The sequence below is a fragment of the Sabethes cyaneus genome, chromosome 2 (assembly GCF_943734655.1).
Source record: "Sabethes cyaneus chromosome 2, idSabCyanKW18_F2, whole genome shotgun sequence".
Classification (NCBI taxonomy): domain Eukaryota; kingdom Metazoa; phylum Arthropoda; class Insecta; order Diptera; family Culicidae; genus Sabethes; species Sabethes cyaneus.
The window spans coordinates 162,306,324-162,330,156 of record NC_071354.1 but is presented as its reverse complement, the minus strand read 5'-3'; the positions used below and the strand labels follow the sequence as shown (position 1 = coordinate 162,330,156).

The following is a 23,833-nucleotide window of genomic DNA, read 5'->3' as shown; positions in this document are numbered from 1 at the left end:
TGTAGAATAACGAGAATATCTTGTATGAGTTATTTTCATTTATGAATGACAGAAATTAAAACGATTATTCGAAATTTTCTTCTTCGTCACACGAAAAAAGGTAGGAATTCCGGCTGGTAGGACTTCTTTAATGATAAAAAGCATTTAAATAAATCTCAGCTAACTTTGATTGATCGCGTATGATAGACAACAAACTAAAATATTGGGGATTAACTAATTTTGCATTGTGTGTTATAAAATGCTGATATTTTTAATAATTTGTGTTGGATAGGACGGGAATAGGCAATTACGATGAAGCAGCAACATACCCTATCTAAAGAGAAACTAATAACGAATTCATAAATTAACCTGGCTCAGGTCGATTAGCACTCAGTTTTAATTGAAGTGCTGTCAAAGCGTTCATAAATTAACCGAGATTGCATCTCGGTTAAACTGACAGCATTCAGTTTGAAGCGCAGGTTAAAACTGTCTAGCCTTACGGTTTACGGGTTGATCTGTCAAACTGCCCGTATCGTTCATAAATTTCGGGATCGAGTTAGCACGAACCCAGGTTAATTTATGAATTCGCTATAAGCTGACGACCAGCCAAGATAATGAAAATTCCGGTGCCATAGTTAAGTATTTCAAGGTCAGTTAGTCCTTATCATGGTTACTAAAACTAGTAATTGAGGATACTTTGAGTTTTCTATACTAGCATTTTATTGGTTTTCGTTACATTTTTTTCAGTAATGCCATTGCATACATTTAAAGAGAAGGCTTGCCTATTCGTTGGTTATCCAGCCTCTTAACCAAGCATAATATGAACAACTTTAGCGGAGATCGCTTAACCAACTGTCGTAAACTAACTGTCATAAACAGAAAAGAAGGCACTCATGCTATTGTTGAGTGTAGTAAAGAGAAATAGTCTTGTCAGCTTTAGGTGTCTGTCCCTATATTGGGGACGACTCTTACTAGCTTGACGATTCCTCAACCAGGCGAGTGCTTGCACTTCAGATTAGGAGCGGCGTATGGCAACGTTTGATCCGGAGCCAGCGGTTGAATTATGAAATGTGTTGGCTCGAAACTAAAGCTAAGACTACAAGCAGTAGTAACTACTAGTAACGGCACTTCACTGGATAATTCCAAGGTCTTGGGAGGAGGAGAAACTACAGGAGGAGTGCAAGGAAGGTGTGGTTTGTCCCATCTACAAAAAGAGCGATCGGCTGGATTGCTGTAATTACCGCGGCATTACGCTGATCAACGCCGCCTACAAGATGTTCTCTATGAGCTTGTTACATCGTCTATCATCAATAGCAAGAGATTTTAGCAGTAACAGACATGCTACTACGGATTGAATTTCCACACTTCATTAAACAACATTAACTTAAAGTTCACTTTCTCCGTAAATTTCTTCGGTAAAATGAACTCGTAGTTCCTTTTACCGCCCCCTGATTGAGTGGCGTTTTACTCTTATTCTGGAAGATGCGTGCAAATCTTCTTTGGTGATTCTTCGCATGGATTTATCAGAAATTTTGGCTTTCTTGGTAAGTTTTCTTATGGTACGTAACGGCACTCTTTGCACGTATCGATTTGATCACGTTTGGCGTACGAGTAAACCTCAGTAAAGAGGTAAAGACATATTGGCCAAATGACATCCTAGCACCTTGGCAATCTTCTTCGGCGTCTTCTGAGCGAGCTGCAAAATCCTAATCATTGCTTTGACGTACATATTCACAAAAATTAAAATAAAACAATTCTGATGTTCAGATGCAGCACTTGAAAGTTAACAAACATAAACAAATACACTGTCATCAGAAATAAGTAATTGGTTACACAAATTAACCCGACATTAAAATTTAAACCTTTTTTAAATTTTTTCCGGTTGCACCCTGTATTTATCATTGCATTATTATAGTATAATCAATATATATATACAGAATGCCAGTGTCGCTGCAGTGCGCGTGGTGAACATCACACATGTTCAGATAATGTATGTGTATATGTGTGTGTGCCTGAGATACATCAAAAGAGGAATCTCATTGTCAAACTTTGACAACCAGTTTAAAATTTCAAATAAGGCTGCCACGTAATGCGATTGAAAACTTCGCTTGCTTCAAATTTCTGAAAAATCGGTGCAAAAGGACGCAGTTGTGGGATTCAATTCATCCGGACGAAAAGAAAAAGAATGTTTAAAAACATTTTACTGGCATGAAAACACAGCGATGAGCGCACTGATGACAGCGCCAACCAGCGCACATATAAAGAACAGATAAAAAAACAACGAGCAACTTTAACAATGAAGTTCCCGATTCACAGACTTAATACAGATTGTTAGCATCATGTTTACCACAATGAGTGCTGAATATGAATGAATATATGGTACTACCACCTGCCTTAGCAGAACATTCGTTCATAGCAATGAGCCTATCATGTCAAAAAGAGTTAAACATATTCAACGATTGGTCATGCTTCCCAACTCTTGTATGAAGGGCCAAAAGGGAATTGGTCGATAAGCAACATCACTTACACGTACCAGGGATTTAGAGAATCTCCTTCCAAGGGCTAAGTCACCTGAGTCAATCGTTGAATAAACCGTCTTAATGCAGAATGACTCCAGCAGGTGGGGAGAAGAGCCCGCTCATTATCCACGATGTGTTGTTAATCGGGCCAAGATTAACCCTAGAAAGTTGACTGTTTCACTCTCCCTAGGCCCACCGCTTCAAACAAGTGCTCTGATGGTCCCTCCCTCTTCCCGATTCTAGTTTATTTATGAAATGTGGTATATATGGGTAAAAATAGAACAATCTCACCAGCAGTCCTTCGAATGGAATAGAGTTGCGTCCTTTTAGTTTCCATAAATGCTTCTAATAATTAATTTAATTTTTCTTCTGGTATCCAATATCCATGTGCAGTATTAACACTCGTATTGGCCAAAGTTTTCACTATAAAGCAGTAAATGCCTCATAAGCTAAAACGAAAAAAATCATTAAAATAACTTATATTATGCTTACCAGATCGTGTGGCTCCACCGTCTGCCCAAAACCTCGATTATGAGATCAGGCAGCCGGGAACCACACAGTATCGCACCTCCTAGCTTGGCTACTCAATAGAGCATTACCGGGTATGGCCACGTGGAGGCGCTAGGTAGGGGCTTGGGATAGCTAGAGCTATATTGGACACTCCTCATTTGCCTTCCCCATTTCATACCCAAATGTTTACCACAATGAGTGCTGTAGAAAAACAGCGACACTGGCATTCTATATATTTTGATTCTACTATTATTATGCATAACCACTGAATTTCGAATGGATTATCTTTGTTATCAAAAAATTTGAAGAATAATACAGCAATGTAGGGTGATTTAACTATTTTGGATACGCGTTCACTATTTTGGACATTTCCATTTGATTTTGCCTCAAAAGTCCAAAATAGAGTACGCGTAACGCCTGTTCAAAATACATAAATCACCCTAGTTGAACAATGCGATGTAAATTAAAATAGAGAAACACACGAATGGGAGGCGCACAATACTTTACGCTTTTCAACATGTTTTGCTTTTTTGCTGCAAATAATAGTTCACGCGTAACTTTTCAAAAGGAACTAAGTAACAATGCAATGAGAGATTCTCTTTTTGTCTCTACTCTTACTAAATATCCACGGATGGCCACAATTTTGAAGTAGCCTATATATTGAAAATAACAGCTAATAATAGTTAAATTATAGCTTAAAGACTGTGTTTAACTGCTTTCTGCTTAGTTTCATTTGTTTTAAAATGAATCAACCGGTAAGTAAATACTAGAATCAAAGGTACCAAAACATGGGCAATGTATGTAGTTTGAAAGCCACACCACCCCTCTGTCTCTTATGCTTTCCAGGGTGATGCAAGAAGGTAGTCTCGACCGCGATAATTTGGAAAATAGTAATCTTTTAATTAACAAACGATCCATTCTGCGGTTACTTACTATACCTTATAAGTTTGTTCTGTGATAATAATGCTGTTTACATTGGAGGTTTAAAAGAGTTGTTAACAGTTATCTGCAGCTATTAGAGCTTAAAACTTTTCGAGATACTTATATCATTAGCTTTTTTTTGGGCCGACACTTTACCTTCCTGCACAGACAAACAGACATAACACTCACACTCCCATTCATCATACGCTGTAACAGTCATTTCAAATTTATTGTTGGTTGGGAATGTCACCGTAGTTGTAAAAGTGGCGCTTTTTAACGAAAGAAGGGAAATGCCCCATAAACAATATTTGCTTGTTTGAGAGATACTCCTGTTGTTAGTTAATCAGGAGACTGACGTCGAAAGGTTGGCTAAACAACTATCATCTCGCTCCATTCTGTTATGATTTCCATATGGTTTACACAAAATAGGAAATAGGCAAAAAGCAACCTCTCGTTCGCAAGTTGCTAGTTATCATTAACACACATTTGTCCAAGGCTGAGATCAAACCAATACACTTCTATCCGAGAGTAGGTTCGTTATGGGCTTTACCAGATGTTGCCTACACGCAGAAAAATGCTGATAGTTTGAAACAACCATTACCTGTTGTTGAGTTCAACTGGAATCATATTTTAGAATCAAAAAAATATTGTTTAAACTTAATTCATACTATTTTTGCTTCTACTAGATCGTTTATAAACCCAAAAATACTTATTTTTGATGCTACAATTTTTTCTTTGATAGAAACTAGCTATTATTCGAAATAACAAACCTTATTGTTGAACTAAAAGGTCAAATAGTTAGAATCAAAAAAATATCTGGGTTAGCCTTCAGTCAACAATATTTTTTGTTGAATTTATACAGAATTCTTTTGCATTTACAATTTATTTTTCTGTGTGTACGATTATTGCTTTAGCCTTTGTATGTCATCCCGTTGAAGTATATGGGTTGAAGTATTATATGGGAATATCGATTATAGATGGTGCTCGTGTTCTGGCAAAAAGTGCGTGACGATTATTTTAGTTGATTTTTCTTTCAAGAGTTATGTCTGTTTGTCCGTGCTTCCTGTAAATTGCAGAGTTGTCTACGTCAAAAAAGACTTGAGTGAAATAAATTCACCGCATTTTGTTACAAAAAAAAAGGAACCAAAATAATAACACGTGTGCGAAAATAATGTGCACTTTGAAGATGATCTTTCTCGTTGTGCTATCGGAAAGAAGTTAAAGATTGTACCTATGATCTATGGCTTGTCGGGTCATAAAACGTTTTGAAGATTGTTTGATCGTCGATCGTAAGCGAAAAAGCATTGAGCTACGATGATAGTTAAAAATCACAAGTCGGTGCCTTTAACCGCAAGCTAAACTTTTCCATTCGAAGTCGAACTGTGTAAAAAAATTCTCTCCAAATGTTTCATGCAAAGGTCGAAGAACGAGCAATATTCCTTACGTTTTAAGTTTAAATGTACCTAACCACAAAGCTAAGACCGTATGCCCGATCAGCTGTAAACCTAATTTAATGCAAAGCAATTTGGACCTTTTTGGTAACAAAACTTGTAGAAACGCTCTAGAGTACTGTCACACTCGTATTCGCTAAAAGATATTGTTTTATTCCTGCCGCGTCTTTGGGAATTTAAACTTAACTTATTTAATTTAATTTAACTATATTTAATATATTGTGAGGATTAAACGAGGTGCTCAGGTCATAGTCCAAGTAATAACAATGACAAACTTACGTACAAAAAACTTGGAAAATTATAAAATATATTCGGAATGCAATTTTATATTTAGTCTGCTTATAGTAGGGCAGTTAGATGTTTAGTAGTAGATGGTAACATTGATTTCATTGTATTCTACTTAATTGCAATAGGCAAGTCTCTATTTTGTTTCTAATAAAACTATAATAGAATTGTTTTTATTTCATATAGATTTCAATAAAACTCAATGAAAGCAGTAATTTAGTGAAGATCTACATGTGTATCATTTTCTGGCAACCAACTCTTTAAAGTTAAAAACACAATTAATACACAACATTGGATTCTTTATTTAATTTCATTATTTGAACACGTCTGTTACATGGGAATAATACGGTATGCACTTGTTAAGCATCTTTAAATTAAAAAAAATCTACGCACGCTCTGGTCTGTCGGGGTTTACTGCTGCTGTTTCCTATTGTCGGCAAGTGATTTCTGCTTCTCGGCGGTTCCTAATTACTTACACTATCAACGACTATCTTTTCTTCTACGATTTAATGCTAACACAGCGTTAAACTTTGTATAAACAGCGAAATGTTGAGTATTTTGTTGTACGATGCAAAACTTCAAATAAATGAGTCGCAATCTTGGTTTGGGTTCGGTTCACCAAAACGCCTGCGCCAAAATAGATGTTTCAACGTCAGATTTTTGAAGCGTTTCTTCTAGCCTTCGGTAAATTCATGAGTTCTCAAGCCAAATTAATCACAGGTCCTGTAACCGTTGTCCTTTTTCCGTCAGCTTAGATCAGTTCGATGAGATTCTCCTCCGGAGGCAGAATATCGGAAGGCAGCGGCGATCGCTTGTAGGCGGATGTTTCGGCAACTGGGAGATAGGCGTTCGTTGGTGTGCACGCTATGACCGTTTCCGTCAGTCTCTGGGTTACGGTTTCCGTGCGAACCGAAGTGGACACATCTTTGTCGGGCAGATAGGTATTGGCCGGTGTGCACACCGTTTTCGGTTCCAGCGTGATGGTGGAGTATATCGTTGGAGTCGAGGTAAGAGTTGGAGTTACGGTTATCGTTTTCTTGTCGCGCACGGTTACGGTTTGTACCGGAGCCGTTACCGTTGTGGTGCTGGTTGCCTGAGGGGTTATGGTACGGGTGATGGTGTTGGTGGACGCAGCGGTGGTGGTAATTAGGTAGGTTGGCGTTAGGGTGCGCGTTACCGTGGTCGTTGGGACAGAAGTCTGAACCACGAACGATGGAGTGAGAGTCCTTAAAAACAAAAATATTTGTAAGAATGTTGTGTGATCGTAAGCATAAATGTTTGTTTTTGATGACTCACCTTGTAACAGTTCGAGTCTCGGCTGTATCTTGTATGACGAATGTAGGTGTAATCGTTCTGACTTGCGTGAGGGTAGAAGACCACGTGTGTAGTTGGGTGAATGTGGGGGTAACTGTTCTATTAACGGTCACTGAATCCAGATAGAAGAGTCGCGTCGAAGTGGGCGTTACAGTACGATTGACAGTAACGGAAGCAAGGTAGAAGACATTCGTAGAAGTCGGAGTTACAGTTCGGTTCACAGTTGTAGATTGTAAATAGAAAACATTGGTGCTGGTCGGGGTTACGGTTCTGTTGACAGTTACTGAGGCATCGTAGAACAAATTGGTGTAAGTTGGAGTAACCGTACGATTGACGGTTACGGAAGCATCATAGAAAAGATTTGTCGAAGTCGGGGTGACGGTTCGAGTTACGGTGACGGAATCCAGATATATCAAATTAGTGTAGGTTGGTGTAATAGTTCTTGTAATGGAAATGGACGGTAGGTAACTTAAGTATGTTGACGTTGGAGTGATTGTTCTCGTAATCGAAACACTACTGGCAGTCGAAAGACTTGTGACAGTTGGAATAATAGAGCGAGTTATCGTAACAAAAGGTGTTTGAGTAACGACAATAGTTGTAGTTGGAGTTATTACACGAGATGATGTCACGGTTGTGACTACTGGAGGTAGGTAGCTGTTCGTCGTTCCACAGAATGTGGCCGTTTGAGTGATCGTTTCCCGTTGTAATTCGGTTGTTGTCAGAGTTACTTCCTTATATTCGGTTCGCGGCGGCTCCCAAGGACATGAAGGTTTATCATATCTATATCCGCAAACGTCGGGCCCACCAACACAGTTTTCGGATGATTCTGGAAACGGAACGATTGGCTTATCGTTTGAGTATCCACCAAAAATATTTTCCGCTTCGCTTTCTTTGATCACATTTGCCACCTGTTGTCCGGTGTTTTCCAGACCGAACTCCAGTAACGGAATGTCTGCTCGACAGGCTACCAGAAGCGACGCAAATGTAAGAATGTAGAGATTCTGAAATGAACAAAGAAGACACAAATGTAAGTTCCTCTTCCTCTTTCTTTAAAGCGGTAAAAAATAAAAGGTGTTTTTATAAAATATCAAAAAAAAAAAATATAAGTGTTGCGTAACTTCTATACAGTGTTGACTGCCTTTCTCATCTGGCAGAGTAGTGGATTAAAACAGGAATATTATGTCATGAAAACTCCATGTTGTCCAGAAACTTCTACGGTCTACCATAACCGTCTCTGACGGAAAGTTATAACAGCCTAATCTTCATTTGAATTACAAATGATTAGTATTTTATGCAGTAAATTAAGATAGAACCAGAATAGTAGAACAGGTTTCATCCAATGAAGTACATGTGTTAGCATATCAAAGGGGTACAGAAAACTATATAAAAGAGTAAATATCTTTCTCGAAAAAATATGTATACGTAGTCGTAGCAGTGCGTAATCCTGCGCACTCGGATAACAACTTGTAATTGACAGTTCAAAAGTTTTTCACAATTTCTGCTACTGGTTATTGGCCATGAAAATGATTATATTATGAATATATCATAGCAAGGTAACGTATTCTTGTTTATTACTATATTATTATAATATTTTTCATTTATAATTCTAGCAGTTAAAATTATTACCAAATTCTACAGAAGCAGGAAGTCTTGTTTGAATCAATACAATGCTATAGCTCCTCCTTGAACTTCGACCTCTGCGGTTAGATACATTAGATAGGATCTAAACCTGTTTTAAATTGTCTTGTCAACTTTTAGAAATATTTGTCGTTTAGCGATTCATCCCCATCTTCCCCAATGCGGCAGTGATTTATGCACTGCGAATGAACATTTTTCAGGCTTGATAAGATACACTATTGCTCACACGAAAAAATAAACGACAGACGCGCACCTTCTTGATGAAGTTGGCAACAGTTTGTTTGATGTTTGTATAACTTAAAAATAGGCGATCGTTTGACCTTCCGTCGCTATTAGCACGTCTGGTGGGTGACATGACGCGATCGGAACAGCCAATCGAATGGTCATGCGATAGTGCGATAGTTTTGAGCTGATTTAAACCGACTGAAATATTTTTGACTATACTAATCAATGGACGACATCAAAAGTTCTTGAGAAATAAAGTTGGAACAAAATAGAACATATTTTGCTTAACACTTTTACTCAACTGACAGTTAACATTTAGAGATAACATTACAATTTGGCTTCTTCAATAAATTTAGCTGATAATTCTTGCTAGTTATGTATATTAAAAACCTAGGTGCTGCATTCCGTTATCGAAACTTCTGTTTTTTTAAACGACAGACTTCGTTATGTACATTATTCCCATTGAAATTCATTTAATCTTTATTTATATGCTCTTTTGATCTTGATTTCCTATTCAATCTGGTTCAGTGCAGACAAATGGCCAATAAATGGGATGCGAAAACTATTCTTCGCACTTTTATCACGATGACCCAATTCACTAAACCGGTTCAAAACTGACTCAGACATTATTCATGAGTTCAAAGAACTATATCAGATTATGCATTTTCGAAACCCGCCCAGACTACGGGAATATTTAGATTAGGTGGTATATTTAAAATTGGATGAAAGATTAATAACCCGTTGATCTGGTGTTCTACATACTGGTTTGTAGATCTTTCCCAATGAATAAATAATATATTTCGTCTATGACGTCTATTTCCAGTAAATGTAGCACAATGACCCGTTTCTGTAATTAATTGGGAGTAGAATATGCATATATGCGTAAGAAAGAAATAATGCAGATATGTTCGAAAACAAAAAGAAAAACGTGGTTGGGTATGAAATAAGGAAGATAACTAGAAAGAAGCGCCCAACATAGCTCTAGCCATCCCAAGTCTTTACCTAGCGCCTCCAGGTGGCCATACCTAGAAATACTTCAATTTGTATCATTGAAGATAGATTTAACAAAAGGGCGAATGTCGCAGGCGTAAACAAACCGAGTGAGACTTGATTTTCCTATGCTGGTCCAGCAAAATATAACTCTCACTCGTTTTGTTTACATTCGCGATATTCGCCCTTTTGTTAATTCTATCTAGAATTGAGTAGCCAAGCTAGGAGGTGTGGGGTTGTGTGGTTGTCAGTTCCTGATCTTAGTATTACTGAAATGTTGAAAACACTGTTCAAATATCACGAATACGGATTATGCCGTACGTCATTATGGCTCGTAAAAAGCTGGATAAAGTTTTTCCAGCGATGTTCGTGCTGGTGTTTTTGGTGATTGTGGTTGGAAATGGGACAAATGAAGCCGTCAAACATAAATGGCGCGAATAAATATTATACAGTTTTTTACGAGCCATAATGGCGGATGGTTTAATCCATGTTCGTAATATTTGACATTGCAGTAATACATCTCATGTTCCTACTAAGTTTCCTTTGATTTTGTTTCTTGGATTCAAGTCAAATGTTTCGAATCAAATTTGGCTGGTTGTTCATAGTTGTTATATCCAAGTAGGTTGTTCCCCAGGTTTACTAGGAATGTGTGGGCATTATGGCTCGTAAAAACCTGAATATTCGTATATTTCATGGCCGGTAGTGTGAGTGCTTGAGTTGTTAGAAAACTTCATAATCCCTAGACAAGTAATGTCATTGAACCGCCGAAAATAACTGACTCTCGGCAAAATTCTACAAAACTAGTAAGGAATCACTAGCAACTAGCAATCCACGAGGATTAAGTTTAAGGATTTGAGTGAAATAGATACTACCGGAAGAGTGGATGGGAGGCGTGGCTGTGTCTACAAAAAGCAAGCCGATCGCCCTTTATTTACTAGGGTATGTTGCTGCTTCGTCGTAATTGCCTATTCCCGTCCAATCCAACACAAATTATTAAAAATATCAGCAATTTTTACGACACACAATGCAAAATTAGTTATTCCATAATATTTTAGTTGTTGAGTATCGCACGCGATCAATCAAAGTGAGCTGAGACTTATTTAAATGCCATTTTTCATTAAAGAATTCCTAGCAGCCAAATTTCCAACGTTTTTTCGTGCGATGAAGAAGAAAATGTCGACTAATCGTTTCAATTTCCGTCATTAATAAAATAAAAATGACTCACGCAACGCATTGTCGCTATTCTGCAGCCGGGAAAACTTGCATGACCTGCGGAAATTTTGCAGAATAACTTTTGTCATGCCGTCCTACACAAATACTTGCGTGCTAGCTTCGTAAAAATTATTGTAATTTTTTGATGGACGGATTTTAAAACGGTACGACGAATTTAAAATATAAAGTCCGTTGCATAATTTGAATAAAATGCTTTAATAATTGCTAATTAGTGAATTCAAAGGGCATGCATCGGAAGCTAAGTGTGTTTGAGTCAAATCCTCAGCTGAACTTTTGGAGTATTCATTAAATCCACCTAAGAAATGAAGAAAATTAGAGTGGCTTTCCTTACTACGACGGGAATCAGAAATAAACCCTATATACCATAATAATTATCGCGGCATTGCGGTGATTTACACCGCCTACACCGTTTATCCTTAATAGCAAGAGATTTTGTAGGACAGTATCAAGTGGGTTTTTTGGGGGTCCGTGCTACTACCGATCAAATTTTCACACTCCATCAAATCCTCCTGAAATGTTGGGAGTACAACGCGCTTTACGCTGATTTTCGTTATAACTACTAATGCATGGGATCGGTTTCTCGGACAAATTGACGCGGCTATTTAAAGCTACCCTGGAGTGAGTGATGTGATAAGAGCGTTTTTCGGAGGCACTCTCGAATCCCACGAATTACACAGATGATTGCTCTAAGTGGACGAACTGTAGTGCATGTTATACTAGGAGTAGCCAACTCCTAGTCTTCCTCTGCGAATTCATTTTTAGAAACCTTGGGACGGCAGAGGCAATCTGCTTCTACAAGCCGAGACCCGGGTGGCTCTGGCCGAATCAAGAATTCTTCTCCATTGTATTTGTACTCGGTCCTGGGCTACTACTACGCCAATTCGTTGCGCGTCTCGACACATGCAAGTCTGCTTCAACCTGGTCGAGCCATCTAGCACGTTGGGCCTCTCTATTCCTGGCGCTGGTGAGGTTCTTGAAGAGAACGGGTTTCGCTTCACAGTCGTCAGGGATCCTTGCGACGCGGCCGGCCTAACGTAGTCTCCCAACTTTCGTCAGGTGTACGATGGGAATCTCTCCATGTAGTGCCTGCAACTAGTTGTTCATACCCCAACGCCACTCTCCGCTATCGGTTTGTACTCCGCCAAAAATAGTCCGCAACACCTTTCGTTCAAATACGGCAAGTGCACGTATGTCTTTCGTAAGCAAAGTTACTGTCTCAAGTCCGTAGAGGACTATTGGTCTGTTTCGAATTTTGGACATCGTCAGCTTTGTGCGGCGGCTTCTTGATCGAAGCGTCTTGCGGAGGGTAAAGTAGGCTCGACTTTCAGCTTAAATGCGTCGTTGAATCTCCTTACTCGTATTATTGTCGGCAATGCCCAAAGATCTCAAATATACGAACTCATCAACCATTTCTAGTACAACGCTGTCAATAGTCACTGTCCGTAGGAGGCAAACGTTGCTTTCTCTGGAGCATCTTTCTAACATATATTTGATTTTCGAAGCATTGATTTGTACCCAATCCTCCTAGCCTCCGTTTTTAGTCTGGCGTATATTGCCTCCGCTATGCCAAGGTTTCTAGTAATGATGGGTTCGTTTGCGAAGGTTAGGAGTTGGCTACTCTTGCTGAAGCTTATTCCTCTCGTTTCGGTGCCCGCTCGCCGGATCACATCTTCAATAGCGATACTGAATAACATACAGTACAATCCATCCCCTTGTCACAATGCGCGATTCGAAAGCCCTCGAGAGTATCCCCAAAATGCGCACGTAGCACATCACTCGCTCCAAAGTAGCTTTGAACAGCCACGTCAGATATTCCGGAAAACCGTACTCGTACATTATCTGCCATAGCTGTTCGCGTTCAACTATATCATATGCTGCTCTGAAATCCACGAAAATATGCAGTATAGGCACATTGTACTCCCGACATTTCTGGAAGATTTGTCGGAGAGCAAACATTTAATCCGTACCAGCACGAGCCCCCATAAAGCCTTCCTGATACTGCCATACGATGTCTTTTGCTATTGGGGATAGACGATGTAACAATATCTGGGAGAGCAGGCGGCGTTGACCAGCGTAATGCCGCGGTAACTACAGTAATCTAGCCGATCACCCTTTTCGTAGATGGGACAAACCACATCTTCCTTCCACTCCTCCGATAGTTTCTCCTCCTCCCAAATTCTTGAAATTTTTCAGTGACATGCGGCTGCTAGCGGTTCTTGGGCATTTTTGTAGAGTTCTGCCGAGAGCCGGTCTTTTCCGGCGGCTCTGTTATTCTCAGGGAATCAAAAATCACGAACGCACAAGAGACAAAGATATTGTCCCTGCTTCAAAATGTTGCGACAAGTTATGATAAAAGTTTGTCACTATTGCATGGAAGTTAGGACAAATACAAGTTATCGTAGCTGTTTATCGTGGATACAGATGTTTCATGACAACTATGCTGTTGCCTGCGAAAAAGACACAGTGCAGTATGCAATACGTATCGTACGCAACAAAAGTAATCCTAATCATGTTACACTGTGTCGGCAGCGGTAGTATTTGGTAGTTACCACGGTAACGTTGGTAACTTTTGTACACCAGACTTTAGGTCAAACAAGCTGGTCTTTTTCTTAAGGTTTTTGTTTGTCCCTTTTGTTCAAGTTACTGATAAAGTATTATCTTTAATCAGCCGACTGGCGACAAAGACATATTTTATTGAATATCTGTATCTCCAAGCGAGTTTGTATCAAAATATATTCTCATTGAAAGTTGTCCGGCTTGCTGGTGTGATGGGACATTCATTTATCCTAATATTTTGTTATCGTGATACATTTAGGTTGCTACGTATGTTTGTTCTATAGGCATTGAATAACTAGTTTATCGCTCTTCGTTTTTGTCGGTAATTTCTGCGTATGCAAAGCAAAGCCTAGGTGCTACATTCCGTTATCGAAACTTGACTTTCTGTTTTTATACGACAGACTTCGCAGCCAGCTGTTAGAGTGCAGAACATTTGCAGGGCCAGTTGCTACGATCCCATTGACTCTAACACTCTCTCCCAGTCGAGATTCGAACATACGACGACTGGCTTATTAGACCAGCGTTATACCTCGAAGCCAACTGGGACATGAAGAATGATATTTTGATTCCCTGGTTATTCTTCAGCTGACCGGTTTCTCGTCGGATCTCTACGAGAATCGGGAGCCGGCACGCTATTGTCTTTTGCAAATACTCCTACAAAGCGTAATCCTATCTCCTCAAGATCGTGGTCAACTCATTCCGCCCACGTCGATACTTGGCCAAATTCACCCACGTGGATATGCTTAGATAGTTTATAGCTCTCAGATAGCTCTTTTTTTCTTCTTCATCGCTTGTTGGTATTCTCCGTCAAACCAATCATTTCATGCGCATCCTCACCTAGCACCGCAGTTGCGGCCTCATTAACGGCCGATTGTATCATACTCCGTCCGTTTTCTAACGTTGTCTAATTGTCGAAAGATTAACCGAGGAGGGCGGCTTTGTTGCGGGGTGTAAATCGTTGATAGTTTTGTACGCACATGTACTGCTACTAGGTAATGGCTCGAGTCGATATCCTCACCCTGAAGGGAACGCACGTTGGTGATGTTCGAGAATAACCGGCCCTCGATGAGAATATGGTCGATTTGGTTCGATTTGGTTGGTTTGTGGATATCTTTGCTGGGAAAGAAGTGCCTCTGATCACTGAGACTCGCAAAGTTGCAAATTTGATGCATCGCTGGCCGTTTTCGTTTGCGTCGTTGTGCAGGCTCTGGGGCCCGACCCGATTACCGGACTGGACATTGCTTCCCTGCCGACCTGGGCATTCATATCCCCGATGATAATCTCGATGTCACATGGTGAGCAGCTGTCGTACGTTGCCTCCAACTGCGCATAGAACGCTTTCTTCTAGTCGTCAGGTCTACCGTCATACGGACAATGCACGTTTATGATGTTGTAATTGAAGAAACGGCATTTTATCCTCAACATGCACATCCTCTCATTGATCGCTTTCCGATCAATTAGGCGATCCTGTATTTTACCTATCACTACGAAACCCGTTCCTAGCTCGTGCGTCCGAAACTCCGCCTAAACTCCACAACTTCTTGCCTCTGGTAAAACTTCACAACATCTTGCCTTTGTGACAGATCTCCCGCAGTGCCACGATGCTTACCTTTTGGGATTCTAACTGATCGACAGCACCCTGTTGCCTCCCACGAAATTTAGCGATCTGCAGTTCCAGCTTTCAAATTTCTACTCCATGTACTTATTTCGTCACCTTTGTCCATAGCATACATTCCGAGCAGAATTCCCCTGATTGATTTTAGTGTGTTGGGTGTAGATTGGTATCAATAATACACGCTGTCTTGTCTCGGAATGGGGTTGCCATCTTATAGTGCCGAGACAGCACTGTGCCTCCTTCTCTGTTGGTACAAGACCTTAGTTTTTACCGGGGTTGGTTATAAGAACTCCGCTAATTTTGTTCGTATTCCGGCTGGTGCCACAAGGAGGTAGAGATAGGAGTTGCTCTGTAAGACGCTAAGGACCACTCTGTATTCGGGGGTCTGTATTCGCATTATCCAGCCAATCACCAACGCGAACAGGCGGAAGCAATCTACACCAGACTATAAAAGAAGACTAGGAGGATTGGGTTACAAATCAATGCGTTGAAAACCAAAATAGATGATAGGAAGAGACTCCAGAAAATTTATAAATATAGACGAGTTTATATATTTGGGATCTCTAGTCCCGCCGACCCCGGAGTTTCAATGGTGCGTTCAAACTGGAAGTCGGGTCTACTCTTTTCTCCTATTTTTATCCTATCCTAACGAAAGGTGTTAAGGGGCAATTTTTGGCGGAGTACAGATGGAAAACGGAGAGAGGTGGAGGCGTATGAACCACGATCGGCTACTTATAGAGATTTCCATCGTGCTCTTGGCGCAAGTCGGGAAGCCTACGGTTGGCCGACCACGACGCAAGGATGTCGGACGACTGTGCAGTGAAATATGCTCTCTTTAAGAACCTTACTAGCACCAACAAAAGAGGGGCCCAATATGCTAGATGGCTCAACTAGTTTGAAGCCAACTTGCGTGTATCGAGATGCTGAACGAATTGATGACGAGTGGCTCAGAACCGAGTTGGGTAACGAACGTATTTTGGACCCCAAGCTGTATAGATTTTGGACACTTCCATTTGATTTTGCTGTAAGTGCCTAAATTATGTACAGCTGCTGATGGGGTTCAAAATACGTTGGTTATCCTACAGTTCAGAGAAATTCTTGATACAGTACAAATCAGCCCGGTTCCATACTGCTTGAAGAAAGAAAAAAAATGGAAAAAATACTGTTACTTATAAAGCAAAGCAAAGGCAAAGCCTAGGTGCTACATTCCGTTATCGAAACTTGACCTTCTGTTTTTAAACGACAGACTTCGCAGCCAGCTGTTAGAGTGCAGGACAATTGCAGGGCCAATTGCTACGATCCTATTGACTCCAACAGCCTCTAACTGTTACTTATACAGTTATGGAATTTTTATTCTACCGAAACATTTTGTGCCGATTCCATGTCGATAAAAACGGAGTTTACTATAGTTATAGGAATAGTTTCATGAAATCATTAGATCTGTCATTTGTACAGGCAAATTGGTAAAAAACGAGTAGTAGTATTCTAAAACATAATAGAATTAGGTAGAAGGAATTTTTCAAATTTTTTTAGTTTCTTCATGAATTCCAATATCTGCGATCCACATGGGCTAGGAGAAATACTATACAACTTCTTAAGCATTGTTTCAATTGCCCTCCTTTACCAACTTTTCCGCACTTTCCTATTCACGCCTTGTTCCGTTCTGTTTGGTTATTATCAACATCTTTATTTCATTGCTTTCTTTTACCGTCCCTTCTGTAGAATGTAAAAATTTACCGTTATAAAAAATTATTCATTCTAACAACCATATAAGAGTTTGGTATAAGAGTAATGGACAGAATAATTATTTTTATTAGGTATGTCGTAATTATTCCTTGACGTTGTTATTCTAATTCAATTTGCAACCGTACCTCTCGTCCAGGCATTTGCAGTTTACGGTCATATACTTTAACGCAACATTTGTATATGGTAATTAACCAATCGCTGTCAAGGTCGTTCAGGGATTCCGCGAGCAGCGGTTGAGTTATGGCGGAATCTATCTCACACCTTTACAGTATGCATTCGTTCCCAAACGGACATACGGACATGTGTGAATATGATGAAAGCTCAACCGCAAGCGGATAAGTCACTGTGAAAAGTGCTGCCGTTAAGGACGACAACCGCAAAATTGATTACCTATTATCTGAAATCTATAATTTTAATAACTTATTTAGCTTTGCAAATGTAAATGCAGCTGCTTAGGTATTTTTTGTTTAAAATTTAAAATGAGCCCTGACATTTCGAAATGCTAATGTCTACTATTGGCATCCCTGGGTCAGCCAGCTGTGACATAGCGTACCGATGCGTAATGGACCCTTTAATTAAGGGGTGCTTAATAAATGTCCGGTAAATCGAGTTTTTCTTTCAATCATCGCTTTCAATGATCGCCAACCAACGTTATCGCGTAATAGCTGCCTGCGGCCATTAGAGATTGTAATGTGGTCAACGAAGCGGAGATAAATCGCAACCTTTGCTTATATTTTCTATTAGGATGCACACTTTTAAGTAGCCAGAGAGCACATTACAATAAAAAAAAACATTTGCATACCGGCAAATTGTGTTTGCCACCCTGGCAAGCTGCCCAAAGCAGCATGACGGAAACTCAAATAACAAACAGGATGTAATCCGAAACCTTTTCATAGCGTCTTGTTATATAAATTAGAATTTTATCGTTGTCGAATAAGTTTCATAATACTGCGTTGTCTAGTTTTTATGATGGTTCAACTCAATTAGTTTTCTTTTAAGTGTATGACTATAAAATCGAAGATCATCTCCTTATTGAAAGTTACAAATGAATTGTATGATGGCGTCTTTCAAAGTCAAATTTCCTCCGCATACCACTTATGGTGTGCGATGGATAAAGCTCCTGGGCCACATTAAGTATGCTCTGCATTAAATACACGGAACGTGAAAAAGAACCGCGCTTCGAGAATTCGCAGATTTATGTTAAATAGCCACCGCGGGCGGGTCGGTTTGCCAACTGACCGGCTATCGCGTCGCGGTCGGCTAATTTTCCTCCTGTCAGGCTGCTGTTCATTAGAGAGTAAAGTCAGTTCGCCGGACTGGTCGCGGCACCAGTCAGCAGTCAGTGGTGAGAAATGTGGTAATGTAAACAACAACGGTAATGGCTAATGTGATCATTCGAGCTGCCCATTATTGCTCGTTTCTCATCTTAATATTCATTTGTGTGCTTGCAGGTTTACACGTTCAAACGATATTGCAATACAGACATCTCGCAAGTTTGTTGTACCAACGAACTGTTTCCTCTGCCCTCGGATATTATCATTTTATTCAAATGCGCTCAATGGGCAGCCCGGAGAACAAACTGTGAACTACCACTGCTAGCGTTGCCCGAGTTCTGTAGGATTTGGCGGATTTAAAGTCGTATTAAATTCGTATGTTTGGGTGTTTTCAAAGTGAGGAAATATTCCTAGAAAGATAAGATTTTAATTTATATTCTAATTTAAAAAAATGCTAGTGTTTGGAACTAATTAATGCAGCATTTCATAATTAATCTTAATAGTTCCATTGTTCTTTCAAATACTATAGGGACATAACTTAAAACATACGAATGTTGTTCTGGCAAAAATTTCAACATCAAAGCCAAAAGCTAAGATTACTAACTTTACTAACTTCAAAACTACTACTTTAAAATATAATTTTCGCCTTATAGTTGAACAAATTAAATCATAACTTGATAGCAGAGACTTGGGCTAATGCCCCATTCTAGTAAAATCTATAAGCATGGAAAAACAATTTCTTTTTCTTTTAATGCTACCGTTTACCTACTGACTAATCTAATAGACACGTAAAACTTTTATGTCCGATTTACCGAATTTATTAGCGTTTGCTTCGAATTAAGTAAATACTAATATTACAACCATGACTTTCGTATTTCTCATTCTTGGGAATGGGTAATAAAAAGAAAAAAGAGATATAAAAAATACTAATCACATAATCTGTGCCAACTAAACTGGTATCCCACGTCTCCATAGACAGTATCGTCGGTCGCCTGTGCTGCTGCTGTTGCTGCTGTCATTTCGGCTGACACATCTGCCATCAGCAGCGTCTGCTGTTGACAGTGAACTTGAAAAATTCTTGCTCTCCTCAGTCGCTTACTAATTCGTTTGCACAATTTATGTAAAACTGGTCACTCGGCGGTAAGTTTGCGTGTTATTTTGGTCATCTCTGTTCGACAAGTGAACGATAGAATGTATCGATAGGTGTGCGTGATAGGTCTACGGGCTTGCGTGCGGCAACGCCACGCAACTGCGTTCGGAAAAAAGAGTTCGTCGCTAATGGATTTTTAACGTTTCAATCTCTCGAGCACATGTGACCGCAACGAAGAGGATACTATAATTACACGGTCAGGGCGAGTACCATCTCAAGGGCTGACCGACCACGCAGTGGACTTAGAGAACTCTACTTATAAATATTTTGTATTGGATTGATAGTCTCTTGCATGGGCACGTGCCCCACATTTTGTTTAAAATTTTATATTCATCATTAGACCGGTGTTTATGAATCAGAGGATCATGATTTATGAACTGGAGGGAATATAAATTTCAAAGTAAGAAGAATCTCGAGTAACAAATCTGTAACTGCTCAGTTGTATTAAATTTCATGAAGATTTAATGCGGAATAACAATTACCTAAACTTTTATAGTGGTCATTGCCAAGTCAAATTTAGATAGAGGTACTTTTGACTTGAGCAGCACGTTTTTCTCAAAAATTGGGAGCTTGTGCCTAGGTGGAGGAAAACCAAAATAAAAATAACTACTGAAAATTGTCGAAACAAGAATCTTGAACTGGCAAGCGCACTTATATCTTTGGAAAGCTAAGTTACAGTCTCAAGTCCGTAGAGGACTTCAGGTCTGATAAGCGTTTTATACTTCGTCAGCTTTGAGCGCAGGGTATACTCCTTAATCCAAGCGTCTCGTGGATGGAAAAGTAGGCACAACCTCCTGTTTGTATGCGTCATTGAATCTCCTTACTCATATTGTTGTGCTCAAAGATAAGAGATCCGAAGTATATGAACTAATGATTCATGAACCGGAGGCGAACATTGTTTTCTGTGTAGGTTCTTTCTACCATATATTTGGTTTTTGATCCTCTGGTTTTAGTCTGGCGTAGATTCGAAAGGACTCTAGAGTATTCCCGAAACACGCAAGTGGCGCATCACTCACTCCAGTGCAGCTTTGAGCAGTCGCGTCAGTTTGTCCGTTTTTCCAGTTTGTCTGTTAGCGCTCAACCGTATCGTATGCAGTTTTAAAATCTACGATGCATTAATGTATGCATATGTGGTACTCCCGATATTTTTAAAGGATTTGTCCAGTGAACCGTGTAAGTTCCTGTAACATAATTCTTTGTTAGTTTTGTAGAGTTCCGTCAGGAGTCGGTCCTTTCTGATGGTTCTATTATTCTTCAGTTGACTAATTTCTCGCCGGATCTCTGCGAGTTTGGCAGTCGGAAAGCTATTATCGTTTGTGGGTACTCCTAGATTAACCGTTCTATCTCCTTCTGTTATATCGCCATTGCTAATCAAAGAATTGTTAGCATCTAACTTAATTGTGACCAAGTTTTCCACCTCGTCCCGACATGCGGCTGCTATCCCGTTGGTAACCTAATGAACGTTCACTTGGCTATCAACGGGATAGCAGCATTGTAGCACCATAAATATAAAAGATAGTTTACACAGCAATTGCATTGCATTGAATGTTTACTGTAATGTATATTACTGCATGCTCTAGGCAACATCCTAAGTAACAATTTTAAGTTTTATTACGTACCTTTAGTGGTTTTCATGACAAATTTCATAAAACCGCTAATGAAACTACGAGCTCCACCAGAACTTTCTGATGACGGCTATAAAAGTGCCTTGCCCACTCCTTAGAAGGTTTTTATAACCTCTATTCTGCCGCATAACATTCCCTTTTGTATAGAAAACTTCATTAAAAATGGGACTGTTATGCGAGTAGCGGCAGTATAAGAATCAGGTTATAAGCTCAAGTAGACTTATCAAGCTCTGCTGAAAGCAACAATGAAGTCGATTATGCCTTTCGCTGCTTAACGGCCAACGCCATAATTTAGCAATTTTTTTTGATACAAAACTATAAGCATATAGCTTGCTCTGGTTAAATCAGTCAGCCAGCTTTGTCAACTAGAAAATACATCCGTAAGCAGAAAGTCAAACTTTTACTGTCAGATCATCATGATCGATTTGGTTCATAGCGACCATAATAAAATATCCGATAGCATAAAAAATAAATTTTCAGCAGTCTCCATAGTTGTGCAACATATGCGCATTAAATTTTATCGTACTTATTGCTATAAGAAGCGAATAAAATCACCGCGCTATTTATCAAAATAACTATATTCAATTGGTTAATCTCAATTTCTAGCAAAATCCTTTTAGTTGCTTCTTGTGGCATGAAACCGATTGATAACAACTTTCTTTCTGCAACACATTTTGCTTAGGCTAATTTTCGTTTGCTTGCTAAGACAATACTAGAATATGGCAAAATGGTCTCTTATAACAAGGTTTCGGTGTGGAACACTAATATTCTACATATTAGCAGCAATAAATCTGACTGGTCAGGGTGTTAACGTTTTAATCTATCTATCTATACCTATAAAGAAGGATTTCTGTCTGTCTGTCCGTATGTTCCTTATAGAATCGAAAACTACTGAACCAATCGGCATGAAAATATGCATGTAGAGGTTTTTTGGGGCCAGGAAAGGTTTTAATGATGGTTAGAAACCCCTCCCCCCACTAAGAGGGGGGGCTCCCATACAAATGAAACACAAATTTCTGCATAACTCGACAACTAATCAAGCAAATAGAACAAAATTTGGCATGGGGGTGTTTTCGGTGACAATAATTTATTCTATGGTAAATTGAGACCCCTCCCCTCTTTATAAGGGGAATTATAACTCCTCTCCTCTTTGAATGGGGGGGCTTCCATACAAATTTCCTCTTAACTCGAAAACTAATCAAGCAAATGGAACCAAATTTGGCATGTGAAGGTTTTCGAGGGCAAGAATATTTTCTATAGTAAATTAGGACCCCTCCCCACTTTAAGAGGGGGGCTCCAGTACCAAAGAAACACAATTTTCCTCATAACTCGAGAAGTAATTAAGCAAATGGAACCAAATTTGGCATGTGGGTGTTTTTGGAGACAAAATTTTTTTCTATGATGAATTGGGACCCCTCCCCGTTTTAGGAGGGGGGGATCCTATACACATGAAATACAAATTTCCTCATAACTGAAGAACTAATCAAGCAAATGGAACAAAATTTGGCATGTGAAAGTTTTCGAGGGCAAGAATATTTTCTATGGTGAATAAGGACCCCTACCCACTTTAAGAGGGGGGGCTCCTATACAAACTAAATACAAATTTCCTCATAACTCGAGAACTAATCAAGCAAATGGAACAAAATTTGGCCCGTGGGTGTTTTTGGAGACAAAATTTTTTTCTATGATGAATTGGGACCCCTCCCCACTTTAGGAAGGGGGGCTCCTATACAAATGAAATGCAAATTTTCTCATAACTCGAGAATTAATCAAGCAAATGGAACCAAATTTGGCATGTGAAAGTTTTCTAGAGCATGAATATTTTCTATGGTGAATTAGAACCCCTCCCCACTTTAAGAGGGGGGGCTCCTATACAAACGAAATACAAATTTCCTCATAACTCGAGAACTAATCAAGCAAATGGAACCAAATTTGACACGTGGGTGTTTTTGGAGACAAAATTTTTTTCTATGATGAATTGGGACCCCTACCCACTTTAGTAGGGGGGGGGGGCTCCTATACAAATTAAATTCAAATTTCCTCATAACTCGAGAACTAATCAAGCAAATAGAACCAAATTTGGCATGTGGAGGTTTCTGGAGGCAAAAATATTTTCTATGGTGAATTAGGACCCCTCCCAACTTTAAAAGGGGGTGCTTCTACACAAATGAAATACAAATTTCCTCATAATTCGAGAACTAATCAAGCAAATGGAACCATATTTGGCATGTGGATGTTTTCGGAGGCAACCATTTTTTCTATGATGAATTAGGACCCCTTACCTTTTTAAGAGGGGGGGCTCTCATACAAACGAAATACAAATTTCCTCATAACTCTAGAACTAATCAAGCAAATGGAACCAAATTTACCATGTGGGTGTTTTTGTAGGCAAGAATATTTTCTATGGTATATTTTCTATGGATTTCCCCACTTTAAGAGGGGGGCTCCTATACAAATGAAAAACAAATTTCCTCATAACTTGAGAACTAATCAAGCAAATGGAACCAAATTTGACATGTAAGTGGTTTTGGACGCAAGATTTTTTTCTATGGTGAATTGAGACCCCTGTCTTCTTTAGAAAGCGAGTTGTGGCCCATCTCCCCTTTTTAAGGGTGGGCTTCCATACAAATGAAATGCATATTTCCTCTTATCTCGAGAACTAATCAATCAAATGGAACCAAATTTGGCATGTGTGAGTTTTAGATGGCAGAAATTTTTTCTATGGTGAATTACGACCCCTTCCCCTTTTAAGAGGGGAGCTCCCATACAAATGAAATTCAAATTTCGTTATAACTTGAGAAC

The 23,833-nt window shown here is 39.4% G+C and overlaps 1 protein-coding gene across 1 annotated transcript in view; it reads right to left on the bottom strand.

The window, feature by feature from the left end:
* Positions 1-6,416: 6,416 nt before the first annotated feature.
* LOC128736263 (uncharacterized) overlaps positions 6,417-23,833 on the bottom strand; it is a 57,388-nt gene continuing 39,971 nt past the window's right edge. Inside the window, exons 2-3 of the mRNA XM_053830740.1 lie at positions 6,962-7,980; positions 6,417-6,891 (exon numbers count right to left, since the gene is read on the bottom strand). Coding sequence (XP_053686715.1) covers positions 6,417-6,891; positions 6,962-7,980 — 1,494 coding nt within the window. The remainder of the gene's footprint in view (positions 6,892-6,961; positions 7,981-23,833) is intronic.